Below are 16,953 nucleotides of genomic sequence, written 5' to 3' on the forward strand. Positions count from 1 at the left end.
ATACAAAAGAAGCAGCAGCAGCAGCAACAACAACATGTTGGAAATAGCAGTAAAAGGAAGACTATTTAGTAAACGTATCATCATCGTCGTCGTCGTCGTCTTCGTTGTGTTAAAGATGATGATAATCACGATAAACAATAATAATGCTGGGTAAGAATGAGAAAGATGTAAAAGAAGCCGAGAGTTGGGAGAAAAAAGTCCACAGCTTGTTGTTCACGTGATAATATGTAGGCTATGTATGCAAGTGAGTGTTGTATTTAATGCTAAGAGGAGGATTATTGGTTGCATCGTTGTTCTATTCATTATAATAATTATCTAGGTTAGTGGAATGTGTATGTATGTGTATGTGCGAGGGGAGAATATGAAGAAGAAGTGTCGGAGGGGACGTTGTGTTGTACGATCTGAAGCTGATAATGCGCTATGCAAAATATTCAGAACGCAGCAGCACACGACGTAATGAGTATTGGCAGTAGTGCACCAAAGTGGGGAACTTTGAGGTTTCGAAATAAAGCGCAGCTCGAAAGAGAGAGAGAGAGGTTGGAGCGGAGAGGAGGGTATTTTGTGTAAAATGCATTCTTCGACGTCGATGCTTGCACTATACGTTAATTAAACTCCATGATGGTAGTGATATGATTAAATTATGCTGAAGAAATTTCTCATCGTATAATTGATTTATTCGGCCGAGTAATAGTAAAGAAAAACCAAACGAAATGAGGAATAAAGAGAGGATATTGTTTATTAGGTTTTTTTTTCACCAAGTACACATGTGGTGCTGTTGGTCGTCGCCAAATGAGTTAGCTTTGTGTATGTGTTGTACATACGATTTTATGTATATATGCATACGAATTGACGTACATTACGTAATATGTACGTATAATGTAGGTACTCAACGAATATGAAATGGAAGGGAAGTATTACCTAGTGGTGCGCAAATTGATTTCGTTTAGTCATCTGTTCGCATTTTCGTCGTATATCGTGTATACCTACCTAATACCTATGGCATGGCGATGGCGTGTTGAATTTCTTGGAAATATGGCGAAGATATTACGTAGAGTGAAGAAAAAAAAATGTAAACCGTTTAGTCGAACGAACAATAATTATTACCTTTGATGTGTGTGTTGTACCAGTCAGCTCGGCGAATTTCGTCTCTTTTTCCATTTATTTATTACGCTTTTGGCTAAATAGTAATTTTTATTAAGGATATAGATACACGATGCGAAGAGAGAGTTACAAGAGTTGGGTTAACCTTGTCAGTGAATTTGTTAGGTTTTTTTCTCTCTCTTTTGGTCAAATACCAGGTCTTGTGTTTAATAAGTAACGAAGGGGTTTGATTTATGAGTTGTTTATGTGTAATAGTAGCTCAATATGAATTATACGGTGTACTTGTGTATGGTATTATTGTTTACTGGGTGTGTGTTGTTTTGTATAAGGTGAAGTATATTTTGAAATTTAGGTGTAGGGGAAGGAGTGAGGAAGACGTAGATGGGAAGTGATGGAATTGCGTGCAGAGGAAATTCATCCCCTGTGGGGTCGATCTGAACTGAACTCGTGCCATGTTGCCTCTCTGATCTATTCCTAATATTCTGTTATTTGAATAGCTTCGATATGTTCAATTTTGCCTTATATGGCACGAAGTATCTAGAGTCTCTGTACAATGAGAGGTCCATAAAGCTTTTGAAATACCCCTTCACATTCTTGTTCAAAGGTCCTAAAGTTGAGGCACTGGTTCTGAAGTTTTTGACCGTGGTTTTTGGTATCACTTTTCAAATTTCAATGCCAAGAAAACAAATATAATGTATTTTACAGAATAGTCCATCTCTGAAATTGAAGGCGCTATCAACGAATTGAATTTTCAAGTTTTGCCTAAAATTTCAGCAACCTGTTTCCTACGACTGTAGCGTGCGCCGGGTCGAAGCCCTGATCTAAAAAAACCAGTCTTTTTGTCTTTTTCCTCTTGGAAAATGACAAAATCCAAGCTTTTTCATGCATTTTTGAAAAAATATTCAGAATTCAGTTTATTATGATTCTAAAATGAGTTTTTGTGAATATTCAACGCTTGTTTTGAGGAAAATTTCGTAAATTTTTGCGCTCGAAGTCGCTCTTCATGTGTGACATTGCACTAAAGAGGCAAAAAAAAACAGTGGCTTAATTAGAGGAGAAGAGCGCAACTGGTGAGATTTCAACAACAGGGTATCTGATAGGTCCTTCAATTCATGAGCGCGGGGGGGGGGTTAATATTGACTCTTTTTCATTTTAAAAATACCCTTCTGAGGGCTTTTTTTGGTTTTGAGATTCTGTTGGACATTTTGAACCAACATTCAAAAATGTGTATTTTTGAACCAATTTTTTCGAGAAATTGTCGCTCAAGTAGTAATTTCACGTAATTTTTCATGTAACAAATTGTTTAAAATGATTGATGGAAGATTTTCCGAAAATCGTTTTATATTTCGACTTTCTTATACCTACATAAAAATGTTGTTCTGCCCTCCTCTTGGAAAAATTCTAGCTTCACTGCAGTCAGAAATGGCCCAAATTTCACGACCCCTATCTCAGCTCTTCCAATTCATCCTTGTTCAGCAATAAGCCTTGCAATTTTTACGGGTAGTCTCTCACTGAATGAAAACTTCTTTACCAAATTTTGTCGACATTCAGAATATGCTTCATTTATGTTGATTGTTGCTCATTGTAATCATACGTGGAACTTGAAATACCCCCCCTCCCCTTTATTAATTTCCTCGGGTCGACGGACTACGAAATTATTCGTTCGTCTCGTGAAATCACGCCAGAATTACCCTTTTGAATCAAAATGCAATTTCATTTTTCTTTTGAAAATTATTCGGTCGGAAACAGTAGGTAGGAAGTTCTAATTTTGCAAATTTGAAACAATTGCCCCATTTATTTATGTGGGTAAGTATCAGTAAAATCGAGTGATCAATTAATGTCTTTCGGAAACGAATTTCCTGCTCTCCCTCCATCATCCTTCCGTGCTCCTGAGCACAATACGTAAGCCTAGCCAAATCTTCTAGAGATCGCCAAGGGCTCTTCTGGTCGTCCAATGTGACTGATCAATTTTGGTGAGTTTCATCTAAAACGTCAATGATGTTTTTGAGGAGATTCTAAATTCACGGAAATTTCAAAATTTTCAAGGTTCTTTGTTTGGTTTTCAGTTGGAAAATTTCGAACGTTTCGTAATTCTTGTGATCGTCGAGTTTGAAGCTGCCTCTCCGTTCCTTTTTGTACGGTGATTCAAAATATCATGTTATTCTACGCGAACCGAACGCGTTAAATTATGGATTTATATTTCACAGATTGCTTTGACGATGACGTCTCTGTTTTGAGTATATTAGTAGTTGAATATTGAGTATTATTTTCATATTCATTGAAGTATGAATATCGACTCAAGGAGCTGAAATTTCCACCATGTTAATTTGAAATCGATACGAACCTTCTTCAAGTCCCTTTTGCCCTCCGCCCTTCATCTCTTTGTAATGTCTGAATTGACCTAGTTCGTTTCGTTTATCAATATTCATCGCGTAAAAGAGGAAAACTATGTATTTTAAAACCAAAAAAAAATGAAAAAAATCTCGAAGGATACAACTAGCGGAATTTTTATTGCATCTATTTACCTACTTAAATGACGAAGGCTCGAGTTTCGAAACGCTTTTTGAACGGTCACGTGTCGCGTATGTGTTGTGTTCAACTTTAATGTCGCACACGATGCGATAAGGAAGAACGAGTGAGAGAGAAAAATGTTAAGAAAGAGTATTACCTATAAGAAGGTAAGATACGTACTATAAGGTATGTTGTATGCATGTGTATAGTATGCGTCTTGTCGACACCGAAGACGATCTTGCGATGTATATCAGCGAACAACGACGACGGTGTAATTATACGAGGTGAATTTTCAAGTATACGTGTATACGATATGCGATCATCGTGTACGACCGTATACATGTGTACTTGATACTTGGTGGAGAAGGATTATGTCAGATTAACGCGACAACTACGACGAATAGTTAATCCGTAAGTAGGTACTTGAAATAGTGTATGCAAGAAACGAGATACGACGTATCTTTTGAACGACGATGACTGCTTGGAGGACTGGGCAGGGAATAGGTCGTCCATTGAAGCATCTTCGAGGTGCAAAAAATTGAGGTCTGCAACAGAGCAGGAGATGGTTTGTAAATTGCATTCATTATGGTGGAAGAGGGGAAGAAGATTCTGATTAATTGTTATGGTTTAGATATGTATTAGTTCGAATTTTGCATTATCTCGAAATTGGGACTTTGATGAAGAAGAAGAAGAAAAAAAACGATGTGTTCAATGCCACAGTCGTATCGAAAGAAAGTAGGAAGGACGGGAGGAAGGTGCGATACTAACATAAATTTTATCTAATCATTCCTACCTACTTACAGGGTTATGTATTTCGCGTTAATTAAGTTATCAATTTATTTGGAAATTGATTACACAATTATGTACTATGTATGTAGTATGTACATATTTTAAAGATTAGTTTTTTTTTTCTTTTCGAGGTAACTTCGAATTATCTACTCGTAAGACGGTATTGCGATGTGCATTTTGAATGATACCGATTGAAGTGTCTTTTGTCAATTATTTTTCTCGAAAGCTACCCTTAAGAGCACCGAATGACAAAGAGGTGAATGGATTGATGAATCGAGCTCGTTTTGCTAGTAATTTTCAAGCAAGTGTTCGCATAGTTGTCGTGGACTCGTCGTTTACGACCTTTTCACATTTGCTACGCGGTGTTTTGAAGGCGCGTGGGGAGGAAGGAGGTTTGTAAATGTCACGATGGCGCGCATTCTCCATCTGTTTTGGTATCTCGGTACCTTACCTATACCTAATGCCCATGTATCAAGAAGAAAGAAGCTCAAATTGAACGTGTACGTACGTGGGTAGGCCTTGACGAAGGATTTTTGATCGAGAAACGTCTTTTGTTTACTGATTACTTCGCGATGTTCGCGTTCGTGTTTGTTTTGTTAATTTTTTTATGCGTATACCGTTGATGATGTTGTTTTTGTTGTTGAATTAGCAGAAGCAAGGGTTACTTTTCGTTTCGTTTTGTTGTTTTTCTTTCAATTTTTTTCTTCGAAAAAGTAAATTCGTAAATTTTCGCAGGGTTGAAAGTGCCTACATTTGCGAGATAAATTCGACCGACGACGACTCCGAGGCCGAGCGAAATACACGAGGGAGCGAAGATTTCGAGGGGAAATTGTTTTTATTTTTGTTTCTCGTGTCCCTTGAGATAATTTTTGGAATTAGTCGTTCCATGGGATTGCGAGCTGGTATACAGGAATTTTTATATTTATTTTTCGTTAGATGATTTTATTAATGTGTACGGGCAGGATATGACGCCAAACCGTTTGACTAATGAGTGAATTTTGAGGAAGGGTGGAAATTTTTTTTCCGTAAGTTGAAAAGCACGTAAAACTTCCGACAGGTTTTTGCGTGTTTAATTTCAATGGTTAACGTAATGATTTATTAGTAGTTGAAATTTCGAAATATAGACTCGAAAAGCTGAAATTCTAGATGGAGGAAGATCGAATTACGCTTTTCACTCGATGTTATTATTTATTAACTCGAAACTCGAGGAAAAAGTTTCACGAATTAGGAAACTTACGCGTATAAGTGGAAGGAGGGGAGGGGTCGGGTGCTCGCTAACCGAATACACTTACTTGCGTTCATATTTGATGAGTAATGCGAGTGACATTGAAACAGTAGTGGAAAACTATCTTTAATAAACAAACTCGATTGTCGAGCGCTTTTCGTATATGTTTTGAAGATCGACTTGTGCGTAAATTTCGGTATTTTTGGTGGAATTTGTTGACGAAAGAAAGTATTCCGAAGTGGAAATGGGTACAGAAGGAGTGATGGGGAGAGGAGAGGAGTACGTAAGTTTGTGGTGCGTAGGATCATGATTTCACGAACATGGTTTGTCTATCTGCCATATTGAAGGCATTGGTTGACCTTTTTGCAGGGTTTTGTGTTTCTTCATATATGGAGCTGTCGACGAACTGGTGAATTTTTCATCGACCCCCCCCCCCCCCCTTCATCATCACTTGACGTCGGCATTATTTTTTTGGGTGAAGGTGCCTTCAGGTGGCGTGATCAATTTTGAAATCAACTGCTGATAGATACTTCATTTTCAGATCTTCGTTTGTGATTCCCCCCCCCCTCCCTCGTGATTGAGATGATCAAGAATTTGCAATCTGTAGAAAAAAGTTGATGGGTACAATTTTTTTTTCGTAGGTCAACTTACCATTTTTTTTTTTGAAAATGAGAAGAGGTCTTTCGAAATGTACCTATCTTTACCCCTCCTCCTCCTCTGGTGTTTTTTTTCCTCTGCCTAAATCATTACTTTCTCATCAACAAACTGAATAAATTTATGAAACAAAAATGATCTGCTCTCGAATTTTCAATTTTTTCTAGAAATCGAAATACATACCCAATTCGTTACGAAAAAAATGCTCATTATTGTCTACTCTCGCGTGAATTTGTGTTTTTTTTTTTTTTTTGCATCACTCATTATGTTCTAGGTAAAAGAATGATGTTGCTTTAGACGATCAAATTTCTCACGATAATCGTTCCGTAACGAAGTTGTCATATTCGGTCTATGCAAAGTCAAATGGGGCGGTACAGTATGCCATGCAGTGAAGATTAGTGTTTGTGTGCTTAAAATGGCGCAAAAAAATGATGAGCGAACTTATAATACAGATGAATATTTATACGATTTTTTTTTTTCAAATGCTAATAAACAATTAGAGAAGCATGAATTTTAAAATGAAAATTACCCGTTATCGTTTTTACTCGGTCGACGATATTGTTAACGAGCGATTTGCACGCCCTCGTGTCATCCTTTACCTCCTCCTCCTTCTCTGTAGTTTTCCCGCATTTATCTCACGAAGCTTGAAATACTATATAATGTATTGGAAAACCGGTGACAAATTTCCAATATTGATGATTAATTTGGTCGAGTTTGTTTACTGTTTTTATTTTTTCGTTTGTATGTTTACATAATATCAAAAACGTTTTAGTTATGTAAATTTATAGCCGCATATTACTAATTTCCATATCTTTTCTATATGCTGGTGTTTGTCGTGATGGGTTCGTCGATAAAGAGGCACAAAGAGTTTTGGTAGATTATGGTAAGAGATTCCTGCTCGGCGATGTCCCTCTCTTCGCCCTCCTCTTCGTACATTTTATTGCGAAGTTGCCGGTTGAATAGAGTGTGTTAATTTACCCGTTATTCTTCTCTCCTCTTATTCGGTTTCGATTACGAGAGGTAGCAAATTTCAATTTCGATTGTGGTCGTTTACGAGATACGAGCGAGTGATTTTTCTTCCTGTTGTTGCGGTTATGCGACGAGGTGACGAAGACGATGATCGTTCGCACCTCGTATCTACTCGTGTATTTGTAGGTTATACTGGCAAATAATTTAATAATCTAGCGTTTTGTTTGTGTGCTTGGGCAAGTTTTTGTGATTCTTCTCTCGAGTGGTGCCGGTATAATATAACGAGAAATAGGTGACTGTGGCGAGGGGCAGAGAGGGGGGCCAGATACATAGAGAGTGAAATATCAGTAAATGGTAAATATGCGCGCGATTCGTATATACAAGCAGCCAGTTTTTGTGTGTTTGTGCGAGTAGAGGTATGGTGCTGGTAAATGTGTTAATGAGTTTGTTCAGACACATGTTCAAGAAGCAGAACACAATTTATTAATTGATAATAATTATAATCAAGTTGTATTCGTGTGTCTGTGTATGTAATATTTTGTACGAGATACGTAGATATGTTTTGACGTCACACCAATGTCATGTTAAATTACAGTAGAGTTGGATATGGTGATAATGAGAGACCCTTTCGGCGTTGAGCAATTTTTACAGTCCCGTGTGTCTGGTTTTTTCAGTTGAATTTGGAATTAGGAGCGATAAATTGAGGCATTTGCAAAATTAAAGGTGTCTGGTGTGCGCTGATGCATCAGCTGTTTTTACCAATTCTAAAAAAAAAAGCAAACAAACAGAAAACATCAAGTCGATGATGAATTGGATGATCTATCAAAAATTTAATGTATCAAGTTATTCGGATTCCATCCCTCCTCCTCTCACGTCTACAAATTTGTAAAACGCACTTCTCCTCCAAAAAATTCAAGTTGGCTGAACTGTCCTGGTAATCCTGCAAGTTCTGATTTTTATTGAAAAGTTTTGTTTTGTTTTTTTTTTCTGATCGATTATTCATATTCCTTTGTAGGATTTCGAAAAAAACCATCGCTAAATACTTTTTCAAAAATGTCATCCCTTCCCTTTTTCAGGAGTCTGTTATTTTCAAAGACGAATCACTCTGCATTTTTTTCTTTTCTAAAAACAAATGCTTACGTTCAAAAATTTTGACACCCCCTCCTCCTTTCCAATAGAAGTAATTTTTAAAATTGAATTAGAAAAAGGATTCTTGACACCCATCCCCTAAAAAAATCTTGGAATGTCAAAAGTCATTGGGAAAGCGAAAAATTGACGTAAAATTTTAATGATCCTGTCGACCTTTCCTCTCTCTTGAAAAGTGACATGTCAAATATTTGAAAAATGTTCTATCTGAAGTCCTGCTTTTTCATTTTGACATTTTAAAAATCAATTATGATAATAATTTTGACATTTTGTTGGCACGAAAAAAACACGAATTTTCGATTTTTGATTTACTTGTCCATAGTACATTTTTCGAAAAAATTTTATTTGGCTGCAAAAAGTGAATCAAATTTTTTCATTGTACAGCTCTTCAGAATTGGAAGAAATGAAATTTCATCGTCAGAATTACAAAATTTAAAATTGCTGTGTAAGTTTGTAATTTGTTTTCTCATTTCTGACCATACTCACGATGTTATCACTCTTGGATGGGGGGGGGGGGATTGCACTCTCCTGATGGGGAAACATTGATGAAATCGATACTCCGCGCACACGTATGTTCGTCCTTCGCTTCATTGTCTGGGGACATCGATTAATTGAGATGAGATATCCTGTTGACATTTTTTTTTGCTATCACCATGTGAATTTCAGCGTTCCCCAGTGTGGATTATCGATTAGTTGATGCAGATGTGACGATTGGTCGCTAAATTTACCAAATTACTGCCGACTTGTGAATTATTATGGCAAAAATACGAGCTGTGTTTTGTGGATGAAGCGAGTAGAAGAGGGAGACATTATGGTAATGCTGAGAATTCATGTGGGTTGTAGTAGGTAGGTAGGTATGAGCTAAAAGAGTGTGAGGTAGGTTAACGTGTGTGTAGTGTGATGTATTCGCTATGTTGTAATATCCCGGTAGTGGCGTTCTATCTGCATTATGTATAGTAGGATAGGTGGAAGTACGTATACTCGTACTATTTTCATTGAACGAATATTTGGCGATGGGTCAACATTATTTTGAGCGAATAAATTATTCGATTAAATGGACGAAGGTGTGCGGAAGGGTGACTATAAAATGCGAGCACATAATTAGAAGATGAAGGCGCCGCGCCGAAAAGTGAAGAGGGCGGTATTACGCACGTATAGTATTATAATAGCAGCGTGCACAAGATGTGTGGATATAATTTATGGATTTTGTTAATTATTTCGTATACGAATACGAGTACGTAGATGAGCGAATTTTTTTGTCTCTCTGTTTGAATTTTTTGCGGTTCTCGTCAAATCACGTGGTTCACATTGTATGCATAGGGAGATCGCGTCGTTTTCGAGTGATTGTGAGTAAGTCTCGACTCTCGAGCCAGTAAAGCTTCAGTTACATATAGGCGAGCACATGGCGAAAAAGGTCAAATGGAGGTGAAAAGTGAACAATGCGCGATAAAGCTTCGCCCTCTTATCAGTCTCTCTGTGATGGTCGTCTCAATGGGTTTAGAATCGATTTGCTTGTAAGTTGTAGGTCTCCGTATGGTACCTTTTACCGACGCCTATAATTGTTGTTGTTGATGAGAAGTGGTATTTGCGCGTTTGGTGTGAGGTTTTTTTTCTGTCAAGGCAACTCGACTGGGAGATTCTGCATTTTATCATAATCTGTTCGCTTGTACGTATAGGCTTAATGCGGTCAAGTATCGCTATGTACTTCCTGGATTGTGAACTCGAGAATGCAGCGTTGAAGGGGAAGAGGGTGTGAATGCGGTTTCGAAATATTATTGAGATGTTCGTAATATAATTATTGTACGATTGAAATTTTTCCATTCATTCGGATAAGGCGCGTTCTATCGGTGATAATTTGTTATTGATGTTGATTATTATTACGGCGGTGGCCCCGTGCGACTTTATGAACATTGGACCGTATGTATAATCGGAGTTGCTAGAGTGTATGGGTTGGTGCGTGTTTTGGAGCGTTGTACTGTACTTTAGGTATGTACCTGTACTTGTACTTTTACTACTTACTACATTATGCCGATGATGGGCGTGGTAAGAAAAGAGGATTTATCCGGTGCCGCGGTTTATTTATCGTATGTAAGTATGCGCGACGACGAAAAGAGGAAGAAGAAAAGCGTACCTATCCGTAATACGATTAGTCTTATTATTGTATAGTGTACTCGTATACATAGGTCTACAATAGGTGCCATGTATTAGTGCTGGCTTAATTCATCGAATAGCGAGGATATAGTGTTGTACGTGTTATGTGTTTGTACTTGCCGAAGGGTCATACACACACATGAGTCCCTACCTATGATACTTGATAAAAGATCATGTGTACAGGTTGCGATCAAAGATCGAGGGATTTTCGTATTGTTCGTGTTCGTATAGATAGGGGAACGTGCTGCTTGCTGCTGTTGCCTCGAAGAAGGTGAAGTGCTGTAATATTGCGAGTGTCTTTAGTTGGGATTGAAATGGATTCGAGTCTCCTGTATCAATCTGAGTATGGTATTATCTCAAGAAGACCAAGTCTGTGTGTTGTTTTTGTTTGTTCGTTTGTTTGTTTGTTATGTCTTTTAATTTTTATTTTGACAATGATACACGTTTATTTGTTATTTGCTGTTGCTGCGGCGCTCTACGTGGTAGAGGACGAACGCGTAGAGAAAATTAATTTTACCGTGACCTAGAAATATTTGTATATGATTCGCGTATGTAGGGCTGCGTGTCTTTGCGCCGTGAAAAGTGTAATAAGTTGGAAGGTTGTATTCTGTCGTGAACAGGGTGAAGTGGCGAAGTATTTTGCCGATTAAGTAATAACATTCAGAGTGGTCATTGCGTTCTAAAATTTCAAACAACCGAATCAATGCGGAATCTTGCTTTAAAAAATTGGAAGAATGCACAATTTTGGCCGAATTTTTTGTTTTGCTCAGGAAAATCCACCGAAACTTGTTTCATTGGGAGTAAGAAATTGGGCAAAAATGAATTGATTATTAAAATTTCACCGGAGAAAATGATTCTTTTGTCTCGAAAATCTGGAAAGAAATCAATAATGAATGCATTTTTAATGAAATTTTCCAATAAGATTATGTTACAGAATTGAAAACAGAATGTAAAAAAATGAGTCGAGATGGAAACATCCAGAAAACTTTCAAAATGCATTTTCACCAAGGGGGGAGTGCTGCAAAAGTTAATTTTGGCTCCGGGAGTTGAAATTTTAATTTTTACCTTGTCTATTTGAGACCTTTGGGGGAAAAGTCATTGAAAATGACCTTCTTCAATGAAAACAGCAGAATAACAATCATGAGTTTTCCACGTCTTTTCTAGAACCGAGCTTTGAAGGGAAAAAAATACTGAAATTATCTTTTTCCTGAATACGCGTTTCTCCTTATTCGAGCAAATCGATACATGACCATAGACCGAGCCATTGGGGGGGGGTGGTATTCATTGCAAGTTCATATGTATCAATTTCCCCCGAAAATGAAAGTGCGAAGTAACGAAGAAAGGTGCGAAATTCCATTCATAAAGTTCAAAAAACGTGACATTTTGGGGTTGAAGCTTCTCAATTCAAACTTTTCAAAGATCAAAAGCTAAAAAACACTTGAAAAGACCGTGTAAAATAAGGTGCGAATTTTTGATTTTCAATCTCAGTACCAACCCTAAATTTGGAAAAAAAAACTGAAACCAAAGTCGAACTGTCCGTAGACCGAAAAAAAAATAATCAAAAGTGAATTGTCAACTTGTAGAACTCATATTTTTTTGAATCGTTTTATAATAGTTTTCTGCCAATTCGCGTCAAATTTCGAAAGAACTTGAAAACTGACCTACCCTAACAAACGCAACACTCCATGAGCTGAATCAGAAAAATAGACGTGTTTTTTGCAAAGCATTTTCATTGAAAACGTGGTGTCGAAAATGCTCAAATATTGCAAATTTTGGAATACATACCTACAATCAATAATTTTTTGTAATTGAATGGTGTAATTTTTGTGAATGGAATTTTATTGTCCAGTGGAGAGGGGGGTGAGGAAAGATAATTCATGATAATTGAAAGAAAAAGCTGCTGTTCTGCATGGATTCGCAGTTTTGAAATTTTTTTATTGTTGAATCGTAACTTTGAGAAGTGAATAATTAGTAAAGCGAAGTTAGTTCTGTGGTGATGTTTTATGTAGGAGATGAATAAAATTGTCAAAATTTGGCTGAAATCAAGCGAATTTCTGGTGATATGAATCCGAGTACTTACATATTTTCAAGACGTAGTGTTCAACTTGAGGATTCGATTCTATGCTTGTCAGCGGTTCTTACATTGACGGGCAATGTAACGTTGCTTTCTTTGTTTTTTCGACACATTTCAACTATTCCTTTACGTACCTATCATCTGCGAGGTACGCCCACCAATTCTTGTCGTATTTATTTTGCAGGTTTTAGAGCACGTTAGCTACGCGTTTGTTGTAACAACATCTCCGATATCGCACAAACATTACGTCGAGATTTCGCGCTGCAAGATGATGAATTCGCGATTCTACTCTCCTTCGTACGTGTAATTATGTGAATGCGATTTCATCTGGCCAATACAACATATTGCACCGTCGTCGTCGTAATGGCTACTAAAGAAGAAGATCGTAAATCTACAGACCCTCCGGTCAAGTTGATAGCTAAAATAGAAGATTTAACTTTGAATAATATTACCTCGGCGTCTCCAGCCGCTACCGAGGGTCACGCCGAGAACAAAGACTGCGCCAACGATAACGATACGAATACCAAAGAGCCGGCTACCAAATCGGTTAAAAAAGCCATTATCGTAGAGAAAGCTACCGGTACGCCTTTGGTGACCGTACGCAGTCGACGGTCGATAATGGAGTCGCGATTCCGGCTCACGCTGAAAACGTGGGATGACGTGTGGCGGTCGACTAGCTGGGCGAAGAATCCGCCGAGTAAGATAAAATCAGCAAATGCCGCAGCTTCCGGCGCGGCGGCGGCTACCGAAAATGGTAAAAAGCAAGAAAATGGCGACGACGATATGGTCGACGGATCGACCGAATCGATTATTGTGCCGGAGAAATTGAGTAATTCGGTGAGCTCGGTCAAACAACCGCTTACGAACGGTATCGAAACGATCAGCGAAGACGAAAAATTACGTAAAGTCGTATCGGATACGAAATTAAACGATAAAGATTCCGATCAAGTGATTATATTGAGTACTACCGAAGAAGATGTGAACGCTGTTACTACCGATACTCCTGTCGTCGTCGTCGTCGATGGCGATAAGGAAATCGCCGCTGTTGAATGTACAATAAAAGAAAACGGCGACAGTATACCGGTCGTCGAAGAGCACCATCAACAGGCTATGTGCAATGGCACTAGCAACGCAGATATTGCCGAAGAAGTAGGCGTCGAAGCTAAAGAAGATATGGTTGCCGGGTCGAGCGCATCGCTGGCGGCTTCCGCAGAATCCAAAGTTACCAATAATTCGGCGTCCGAAACAACGACGACGACGACAACGGCGGCGAATACCGTAGTCGATACGATGAATACAGTCGTCGACGGACCCGTACCTAAGAAAATCAAAAATACTCGTTTCATGATCGTACCAAGCGTACATTTGCCAATCGAAGAAGCGGCCGAAGAGACGGAAAAAATGCCGCCCGAAACGGCCGGCAGCAGCGATAGCGAAGATACGCCCGAAAACTCGGCTTCTCGGCAACGAGTACCGATGTTCGAAAGTCGACTGAATGAACTGACGATGGTGGAGTCGCAGTTGAAAAAATTAGACTTCAAACCGATGCATTTAGAGTTACCAGAGGATCGCGACTCGGACGATTCGGCCAATTCGAAAACCATCACGGCGACCGAGGGTAAAACGATGAAAATCAAAGACGCTCTGCCGCCGAGACGGAATAACTCGTTGGAAGGCGCGTATCCGGCTCAGTCGAAGAAGAAATCGACGAAAAGCGAAGCGAAACCGTCGTGGGGTTGGTTGTCGATATTCCGCAAGAAAACCCCGTCGCAAACGTCTGCCGCGTCGACGCCTAAACCTTCGCCGCCCACCGCTCCGGCTTCTAGTCAAAAACAACAAACGAGGACTTCCGGTTCCGGCGGCGCCGGAGGTCACCAACAGGCGCGCGGTCGACGTACTACTACCCGAAGAGCGGTCGTCGCTCATCAGCAGAGCTCGGCCGCTGCCGCCAATCAGGCTAATGCTAGAATTGTTCTGATACAGGTAATTCATTTTGTTGTACATACGTATGTAATTTTTTAATCGCAATACGGTGCAGGGGAAACGGTTTTAAATGGAGGTGTAAAAATACCTATTTATGTAACGTATGATGAATGCAGAACAAAAAAGTTTACCAACGTGTTGCACATTTCAAGTTGAGGGGGTAGCATTCTAGAGAACTGTGAATTTTTGAAAAATATCCACGTTCTAAAAACACGACTGAAGTATTCGTGTGAGAAAATTTTTCTGAATTGATATTTTTCAACTTCTCAGCCCTTATCTGAGGACGTAGCATTCTCAAAACAATTTTAGAGAACTGCGAATTTTCAAAAAATCACCATGTTTGTTCTAAAAACAGGACTGATACTGATGTATTCTTCATATGAGGAAATTTTTCTAACAAATTACATCGATATTTTCCATTTTCTCAGTCTTCATCAAGTTTCAGAAAATTGTAAATACGAAAATATTGAAAAAATTCCGTTCTTTTTATAAACAACGTCGTATCTGATGTTTAATCAAGTAAATAATAAAAAAGTTGTCAAACGCAAATAAGCTCCTGAAAGTTTTTGAAGGTCGTGACAGCTATAGATTCTGTTATTTAAAAGTAAATAAATAATGTACCGTCATTCGGTGCGAGTAAGTAATCGAGTTTGAAATGCTTGTTTTCGCCATTTTTTCGATCTTAGTCGAAAAGAAAAACGAAAAATGTACCAAAAACCTTGAAAACAAATTACATTTTGAAGCAATTTTAAATATATTACGTCAAAGTCTTTACTCGGTGTATTTTTTCCTTGAAAAATTCCGAGATTTTTTCTCGGGGGATTTTCCTAAGTTTTTGTTCAGGGTGTTAATATATCGAACATGCAAAATTAACTGCGCAAACAGAAAATGAAATTAGAGCGAAACTCGAGAGGAGAAAAAATTAATTCAAATTTGTTTTCTTCTTTTACAACGATAATATTCGAGGTAATTAAAACTCGCTGAAAAGGTCGTCGTTTGAAATTTTAAAGTCAAATTATTCTTTTTCGAATTGAAAGACAGAAAGGGGAATTTTCCAGAATGAAATGAGGCAATTTTTTATCAAAATTTGAAAACGTTCGCGATGTTGCTAGCCTTTTTTTTTCTTTTTTTTTTCAAGTAAACTAATCAATTTTGAGATCTCGCTTTGCAAGTTAGTCCTGAAATATTCACGTTATCTTCGAAATATGTATTCCCTTAAGGGGAGTGTGAAAACTATGTTTTGGAGGTCATTTTTATGTACCTTTTTCTCAGCAACCACTATAGATGTCGAGTCGCGGTTTGAAGCTACAACTAGATCCAACCTAGATGCACATTTTAACGTGTAGATTTCAAAAACTAGATCGTGGAAAAATTTTCATGAATGATCTCGTAAAGCTTCTTTTAGGTCCATGTTTTTCAGTATGTAAAAAATTCCCCTAGTCGCTGTAATCATATTAAACAAAAAAGCTCGTGTCTAATTGTAGAGTATAGTTTGCTGATGAAAATTAAAAAAAAATGAAGTTGATCGGTTCAGCCATTCTTGAGAAAAAGGAACATAAAGGTTGAAAAGGTATGAATCGAGAAAAACAGGTTTAAAGTTTAGGTACTAAAAAAATTTATTCCAAGTAAAAATAAATATATCTAATGTCCTCCTGGTTGATAATATGGTTCATTTGGATCTTCTTCACTGCTGTCGAGAGCCTTCTTAGCCACGACCTTCTGCTTCCTGGCCTCTTTGAAGATTTGATCAACCCTGTATTCAGCTTTCTTGATTTGATCCAAATCCTTCTTCTTCATTTCCATCACACAGTTATCATCTACTTGCATTCCCAAATGATGGAAAATCAGGCATTTAGTAATGTTCCCTTTATTGAAGGAGGCTACGGCTTCGTAAACACCAAATTTCGAAATTTCAACATATTTAGTTGAACAAATGCAGTTTTAGGACTGTATGTAGCACCACAGCCAAGCAAAATCGAGACTCCGCGTTTCCATGCTGCCTACACATTGCTTTGACATTGCAAAATTCGTTTCAACTAAGCGCGGAGCGCTAGTGGCAGGGAATATTGATAAAAATATTATTTTTTTTGAAAAATTTGAATTTTTGAAAATTTTGAATTTTTTTAAGGTGAAACGAAATTTTTTAAATCAAGTTTTTAGATGGTAAAAAAAATGATAATTACGAAGTGTTATATACCATTTGAAAGAGAATTGAAGGGAGAATTCAATTATGGAAAAAACTCAATTTTCGATTTTTTGACCAAAATTGTTTTCACACCCCCCTTAAAATGAGATCCTTCATTGGGGAAAGGAGCGAATTTCTCTTGGATTTTTTTTTGAAATTTCTAGC

General features: G+C 37.9%; 1 protein-coding gene across 11 annotated transcripts in view; it reads left to right on the plus strand.

The window, feature by feature from the left end:
* The window catches only part of LOC135831251 (serine/threonine-protein kinase MARK2), a 139,996-nt gene that overhangs the window by 47,870 nt on the left and 75,173 nt on the right, over positions 1-16,953 (plus strand). For 10 of the 11 annotated variants that reach the window (XR_010556171.1, XR_010556170.1, XM_065343604.1 and 7 more), the window contains exon 2: positions 12,805-14,603. The exons of the other annotated variant lie outside the window; for it this stretch is intronic. Coding sequence is in view for 8 of the 10 variants with exons in the window: in XM_065343604.1 (XP_065199676.1) it covers positions 12,936-14,603 (1,668 nt within the window). In the remaining 2 variants the exon portion in view is untranslated. The remainder of the gene's footprint in view (positions 1-12,804; positions 14,604-16,953) is intronic. 11 annotated transcript variants of the gene reach the window in all.

This window comes from Planococcus citri, chromosome 1 (genome assembly GCF_950023065.1).
Source record: "Planococcus citri chromosome 1, ihPlaCitr1.1, whole genome shotgun sequence".
Taxonomy (NCBI): Eukaryota; Metazoa; Arthropoda; class Insecta; order Hemiptera; family Pseudococcidae; genus Planococcus; species Planococcus citri.